We start from the raw sequence: 7,949 nt of genomic DNA on the forward strand, positions 1-7,949 counted from the left end.
AACGTTTGTCAAATTTCAGTAATATTAACAAAGTTTCAGCAAAAAAGTAAAAAAAAATATTAAAATTATTTAACACATGTCAAAATTACATTAATTGTAAGGAAGAGCTCCTCCTCAATCGTAAGGAGCCAAGTTTTTTCATTATATTTTCACTTTTATTCTTCTCTTGAAAAGAAAGAAAAAAAACCTAAAATAGAGGTGTGATTTATGGGCCTTTTGAACCGGCCTCATAGGCCTCTGGGCTGCATTAGATCGAACTTAGCCCTCTCTTTTTGGCTGGGCTGAATAAGAGGCAGCCTTAAGGTCCATCATTTTTATTGTTTTCTTTCTGGGAATGGGAGGCTGCTCAGCTTTCATTGCTCTCTCTCTCCTGATGAAATATACAAAAACAAACACAGTGGATGTAACCTCATTATGGGTGAACCACTCAAATTCGTGTCTATGTATGTGCGACAGTGCAATTGTGATTTTATCGTCTAGCTGTGTGGATCAACAATTCGACATCAACATGGGACATATTCAACATCCTCATGCTTGTCTTCGATTCCCAAATGTTCCTTCTTCAGTAACTTGTAAAATCCGTTATAATTTACGGAATTTAAGAATCTGACAAGGATGCTCTTCCAATTTTCCACACGCATGTAGATATACAATAACATTTGCCCAATATAATATTTTTTTTTTATACAAGCAATAAATTACTCTAAATTAATCTAATCTACGGAGAGGAAAATTCGACTTGAGTACAAGGTGGGATGACTCACTGCCTTAACTAAACTGGCCAAACCCACATTTTAGACTTAAGGACCCAAAAATAAATCTGTTCGGACGGAGATTTTTTGAAGATAAGATGCAGTTACTAATTCATGATCTGACATGTACATAATAAAAACTTCATTCTCAATTCTATAAGAATTATTATGACAGCCTTCCATTTGCTTATTTTTTATATAAGTTTTATTTTCCCAAAATGTGTCATAATTTTTGACATAATTCTTCTTCTGATGACCAATTCAACCTTGATAATAAATGAAAAAGATATACATTGGTTATATTTCATCTCTTCAACAAGTTTAGTAATCCTAAAACGGACAATTTCTATTACAATATAAAATACCTTGAAATCTAAAGATGTGGAGTAATGTACAATGACCAGACTATCCTCGATTCTTTCTATCTATATGAAGTAGGAATAATATCAATATTTTATATTATTCCTACTTCATATAAGTTTTTCAGCATTTGAAGAGTCATTTCAACAATGAGAGTAGGACCATTTGATGGTTACCCTAGAAGCGACATATTTACTTAAATAATTATCAATTTGCCAAGCCAGATTTGAAGATGCCTACTTTCGTCCTCTTTATTTATTATCTTGGCCTTTCTAGTTAATAATTATTATTGTTCTAGCTACCCTCTGTCCTTTACTTAATAGATGCAATGTTCATATTATGTGGCTACTAACTCATAATTAAATTAGTAGTTTGTTTAATTAATTACGTCATATATAATTGTCCCCCCTATTTATGAGGGCTTCTCTTGCTGCCCAATATAAAATATAAAATAAAATAAAAATAAAATGAATTAAATTAGTGGATATATATGAGAGCAGGTATTCCAATACGATGGCTTAGTTCATAACCAGCAGCAGCTCCGGCTTAGTTCTCTAATTGAGATTTATGGTGATGGTACCACTGCTTTCTCTGCATATTCCTTTTCATTGAACTGATAAGATTTTACTGGCAGAGATTGTGGCCAGCCACAGCCCAAGCCAAAAGCCAAAAGCCAAAAGCCAAAAGCCTTGAGGTCTTTCATTGCCAATGAAGGGATTCTAACATCCATGTGCATTATTATGATCTTTCCCCGCAAATGTATAAATACGAATCTCTTTATCTTTTTCTAAAGATTCTTAATTTTTTTTGGTTTTAAATGTTGGTTGATGGTGGTGCTGTCCACAGAAGTGCACTTCCTTCCAATCCATCTTTCATTTTCTTTCTTTGATTGCTAATCTCTGTCGAAATAGACTTGGAATTTTGAGTGGTCTCCTAGCTACTACCACTCTCTTATCTTCCCGTACAAAATGAAGTGAAAGTTACTTGATTATTAACCACCTTTTTCATCACCCGTTTCAATTATAGAAAGAAAGGAAATCTCTTTCTGTTTTTGGTCGATTAATCGGAAGCAATTGTTACAACAAAGTCAACAAATAACACAATTCTTAGCTATCACTCTCTTGTCTTTCCCTATAAAATGAAGTGAAAGTTACTTTAGTAATTAAGCGTGTTTTTCATTCTTATCACCGTTTTTTCTATAGAAAGAAAAGAAATCTCATTATCAGAAGCAATGGTTACGACAACATCATTATTAATACACAACTTCTAACTACCCTCTCTTATCGTACCTTAAAGTGAAAGTTACTTGATTAATTAAGCACCTTTCCATTCTCATCACTCTTTTTTCTATAGAAAAAGGGAAAATCTCATCAATCGGAAGCAATAGTTACAACAAAGTCATTAATAATCTAATTCATATCCATTTTAACCTTATTCTAATCAATAAAAAAAAACTCCATTCATGTCAAGTAAAAAAGGCAAGGGCATAAGCCACCTTGTTACACTCTCTCTAGAAGAATAACTAGTCATAATGCTGCTCACATCTGCATAAAAAATTACCATCACCCTTTATTATTTTCACAAAGCTAATTATGATACCCAACTAAATATGAAAACATATATATATATATATATATAATTTTATGGTGTTCTTATTTTATGGAGAAAAAGACAACTATAACCTTATCTCAATCCATGTAAAAGGGATAATGACGTTTATCCATTTTGAATTATTTGACCCTATAACCTCTTATTTTTTCCCTTTTGCCCTTTGAATTAATGGCAAACTGGTATTATCACTAAAGATAAATCGTTCATTATCGTAATGAATGTTGAATTATCTTTGTTCCTTTTATGACAATACATGCATCATTATCATAATAATGATTGAATGAATTAGTAATCCAAATTCCAGTGGTGATTAGAAGTCTCATAGTACGGATGCAAAATTGTGGTCCTTATCAAACTCATTATCTATGCAGCAAAGAGAGAGGCCAATTAGAGGAGCCGTCCCTCGTGGATGGATGTAGAGGCGGAGCTAGTAGCTCGTTTTTAGAGGGGCTAAGTTTTATAGTTTTAGAGCATCTACAATTATGCTTTCTGTTTTTTAGTTAAAGTTTTGTTAAAAACACACAAAAGTTATTTTAGGAGCACTTTATAAAATTTGAACTCCAATCATATCCCTGCTTTAAAGAGTCATAAATGCTATAATTATTTTTTAATTCAATATAATTAGTGCATCTCTATACCCGGGAAAAAAAAAAAGTTTGCATGAATTAAAGTTTAAAACAAAGCAACATTAAATTACAGGGAGTCATTAGGAGGTCTTTCTCTCTCATCATATTTAGGAGCTCTTAGAGATATTCCTATTTTAGAAGATGGATAGGTAGCATGGTTGAAGTTATATTTTTCCAATTCCTCCCTAAACTTTGTTTAAAGAGGTGGTTTAGCAAGCCCATTGTGGATGCTCTAATATTTCAACTAATATTGCAGCATGTGTTTAAGAGTTATTAGCTTTTTCATAGAGCTTTATGTGGCTCCACCCTTGGATGAATGAGAGGCGGAATTCTATAATAAGAGTGTCATATATGAACATCTCATGTGGTGTGGACATTCATATTAGCCACATGATCATTTCATTAAACTTAAATGAAGTTACTATTCAAATATATCGTGTGACTAATATAAAGGTCAACATCTGTGATCTATATATGACACATTTACTATAAAACGACTCGAGATGAAAGGGAGGGAGGAGCAAAACTTTACATGGGCCTTCTGTCTTTGTCAAGTACACATCAAAGCTACGAAACCCACCAACATATCATGAACCAAAAACTCCCCCACCAAAAGGCCCATAAGAGAAAGAAAGGACAAAAGCTGGAAGAAGAAAAAAATCATCAAAATCCCGTGCTCATTTCATTATGGACCATGTGATGAGGGAACCTGCCAAAACCCACAGGAACTAAAACCAAAAGCAAAGCAATAGCTAGCTAGCCCCCTTTGAGTATTTGATAATGATATTGCTTCAAAGGGTAGGTTAGTCATTGTATGTTGCTGCTGCCTTCGTGACAATCGTCCTCCACCACTCCTTGTAAGAGAGGCAGATAAAATTGGTAGAGCCACGGTGGTGGTTGTAGAAATCACAATCATATTTCATTTGGGACCAACCTAGGTGTAATTACAAGGCTAAAGCCTCACCTTTTGGTAGTTAATGATGTTTATGGAACTCTAAAAAGGGTTTCTTTTTCTATAGTCGCATTCATATTCACTTTTAAAAAACATATAATGACATGTCAAACTGTTTGACAATAGAATATTTCACTAATATTATTACTTTGTGCTTGCGTTTACGTGACAATTGAGATCTTTCTTTGTTTGGTGAGTATATATGTACGGCATACATACTCAACATATATAGTAGAAGAATTAAAAGGATGGAGGGTGGGGGGGTTATTTTTCTTATCATAATTTTCACTTTTCTTGGCCCTGAGGGCGTTTTGAATTGTTATATCCAATTAATCATACACGTAGTTAGTAACCATGGCCCCATCCCAGAATATCACAATCACTTGGCGCACAGGGCACTGTAAATTAAATGCACTTTTAATTTGTAAGGCAAGGGCACAACAGTCATTTCATGGGCCGCTATGAACTTATAATATAAGGCCAAGGCTTAAGACAAACTAAATTATAAATGTGACACTCCCATCCAAAGTAGTGTACATGGAGATGGAGCAAACACCATACACTGAGGATGACCTGAGCACCACCTCCACCTCCACCAGAACCACTACCCAGAAATCTGACTCGCAACACGCCTCCACCCGCCACCCAGTCTACAGAGGCGTGCGGAAACGACGGTGGGGCAAATGGGTGTCTGAAATTAGGGAGCCACGAAAGAAATCACGCATTTGGCTAGGGTCTTTCCCTGTGCCTGAGATGGCAGCCAAGGCCTACGACGTCGCCGCCTACTGCTTGAAAGGCCAGAAAGCGCAGCTGAATTTCCCCGAAGACGTTGAGCACTTGCCTAGGCCCTCCACGTGTACGGCTAGGGACATTCAGGCAGCAGCAGCTCAAGCAGCACATACAATGAAGTCAAATAGTACTACTCCCAAGGAAAACGATCATCATCATCATCACCATGATCATGATCATGATGGATTGGACGGTGATGATGATTTTTGGGGTGAGATTGAGCTGCCTGAGCTGATGAATAGTGGGTGCCACTGGAATTCATCATGTGGTTGGAATACGACTGCGTTTTCAGGTGATGCAGCAGCATGGCCGGAAGGAGAGGCTCCACAACAATTTATGGGGATGGTGCTTGTCTCTGATTAAGAATTGTGTTGTGGTTGGTATGGTCCATTTATGTGTACCAATTAAGTTAGGTAGATAGCTTTGTGTGTTTCACTCTATCTTGTGGTTATTTGTTGTGTAGTTCCTCAAGTTCCAATAAATCCACGCATAAATTTGAATCTAATTACTTCCTATGTGGATTTGCAGACGTGAATTAGGCAGTTGATTATCGCATTGTGCTTCTCGTACCCGAATTCAATCCCCCTTATTTACAGTAGTTTAGTTAGACTAACGTTTAAAAAAAAAAAAATCTCAAACGTAATTATCAGATATATATATGACAAACTCTTATGCATGCATCTCAGCTATTAATTAGTTGGTTTTTGATGAGTTTCAACTTTCAACAAGTTGGCTATCACAAAAAGCTTTTCATCATCACAATCATGAAGAGATTTTAAGTGATCCGTGAAGTTTGACTTAAATGAATTAATTCATAACTTTAAGCTCATCAAATCAAATTGACATTATGGAAAAACACATGCTAATTAACGAGGAAAAGAATATTGGTCAACAAATCATAAGCATATGTTTCTTCTACAATTAGAGCAATTTCACCGGTTGCCTTTTGCTCTTGCAAAAGACAGTCCAGTCTTGAATTAATGCCCACATCAACAAAGGTTAGATTAGGCAAGAATGGGCTCCATTTATTCGGGCCAGTTAAAAAGCAAAAATTATCTGGGCTGTTGCCTGAGTTTGTTGGCATCATCGTGACACCATTGACCAATTTAAATATCCAATTTTTTAAATTATAAAAATCTAGCCATATTCTTCACTTTCCACACCCAAACTCCATATAAATTCCTCTTCTCATATCTCATGTGAATAGTGTTTGTTTTTACTTATCACGGCAATGATTAGGAAAGCAAAATTAAAAAAGGTAGAGCCGATACTATTCACATAAATAGTGTATGCCATTACTTGTCATTTCCCTTTGCTATGTGACACAATGAATGAAAGTGCTCTTACCAGTCAAAATATATAGTAGGAAACCACTCTCTGAGTGTAAGGGCTAAGGAAAAGAATTGGTCAACAAATCATTAGGATTTTGGAGGTTGATTGAATAATTCAAGGCATGGATTGATATTGTTCTTGTTTAAATATACCAAATTTTGGATATTAGCCAAACTCACCATATAGCTTCAGTTCTAAATTAGGCCCGTAATTTTAGCTGATTGATGGTTACTTGCAGATGAGGATTTTGATCAAACACATATATATATCAGGGGAAATGTTAAAGTAGGCCCCTTAAATTTGACCTTTCTTAAGAAGAAAAAAATAACTAGGACCAAATTCAAACTATCAATCTGGAACACATCAAGCTCAAATTGATCATACGTACCAACAATTGAAGACTGCCAATTGAATGTAACATTCATATTGGAACCTTCTTCAACTACCTAGCATTGGCTGTGATGAAGCGCCAGTGCCATGCATGCCCACTTGAGAGACAAAGACTAAAGTAGATATTTTAGGTGAAATAGAGAAGACAAAGAGAGATAAAACTAGCACTTCGAGGCCATTATCAATGCACCTGCATATGAAATGCAATAAAGAAGAAGAAGAAAATACGTTATTACTGTTCAGACATGATCGGTAAACAATTAAAAAAATGAAAATTATATAACGTCCACACAGTAATAACACCTGGACGTTTGCATATATATATACTAATGAGGTGTCACCAGCCTTGTAAAAAGAGACTGTAAATTGCATGTATAACGAGTCCAAATTTGGACCACCAAGCTTTTGTTCTATCTTGGCCGCAATGTGTGCAAGCTTTGTTCTGCAGTGTCAATTTCTCTCTGGTTTTTTCTCCTTTTTTGGAGCTTATAATTTGAAGCTCAAATTGGATTCATTTCCAAATTTCCAGTAAGTCTGCTCTGCAATATATACTCACACAATCCCATATCATTAAAGAGCCATGGAAGCAACAAATATTGCAGATGAGATCAAAAGGCCACTTGGGGAGATTCTTGGAATATGCATAAATTGAAACTTTTAGATTTTAACATGGGGAATTTCTGCCATGAATTATATGGGACAGTTCTTTCAGTGGTGGGACCGTTTCAGACAGAATATCATTGCTGCATACAACTACAAAGATGTTTGAAAACACCATGCAAGGCTCTGAATCAAAACAAATAAAAATCTCAAGTTGCCTGCAATTTGTGGAGCCGTCCTATAATAACAAATGAACAACGTGTCACCAATCACCTTATCCTACTTTACTGCAGCAACATCTGACCAAAATGCAGAGATATTTGATTTAGAATTTGCATTTCGTTTTACAGCAGTGACAGTTTGACACCATAGGAAACAGTAACTTTTTTTTGGCTCAACTATAAGAAACAACAATCAACCGTTGTGTTGAACCACTGTGAGTCTGTGTCTGTAAGAATCATATACTTGGAATAGAACTACTGTAGAATCACGCTTTAGTTTTGGCCTTATTTTAGGTATAAATTTGTGACGCAGTAT

At 35.5% G+C, this 7,949-nt stretch overlaps 1 protein-coding gene across 1 annotated transcript; it reads left to right on the forward strand.

Annotated features, from left to right (window-relative positions):
• LOC18786753 (ethylene-responsive transcription factor ERF023) lies at nucleotides 4,794-5,605 on the forward strand. Its single transcript, XM_007219680.2, has one exon. The coding sequence runs from the start codon at nucleotides 4,839-4,841 to the stop codon at nucleotides 5,451-5,453; it is 615 nt and encodes a 204-aa protein (XP_007219742.2). The 5' UTR covers nucleotides 4,794-4,838; the 3' UTR covers nucleotides 5,454-5,605.

This window comes from Prunus persica, chromosome G2, assembly GCF_000346465.2.
Source record: "Prunus persica cultivar Lovell chromosome G2, Prunus_persica_NCBIv2, whole genome shotgun sequence".
NCBI classification, from domain to species: Eukaryota; Viridiplantae; Streptophyta; class Magnoliopsida; order Rosales; family Rosaceae; genus Prunus; species Prunus persica.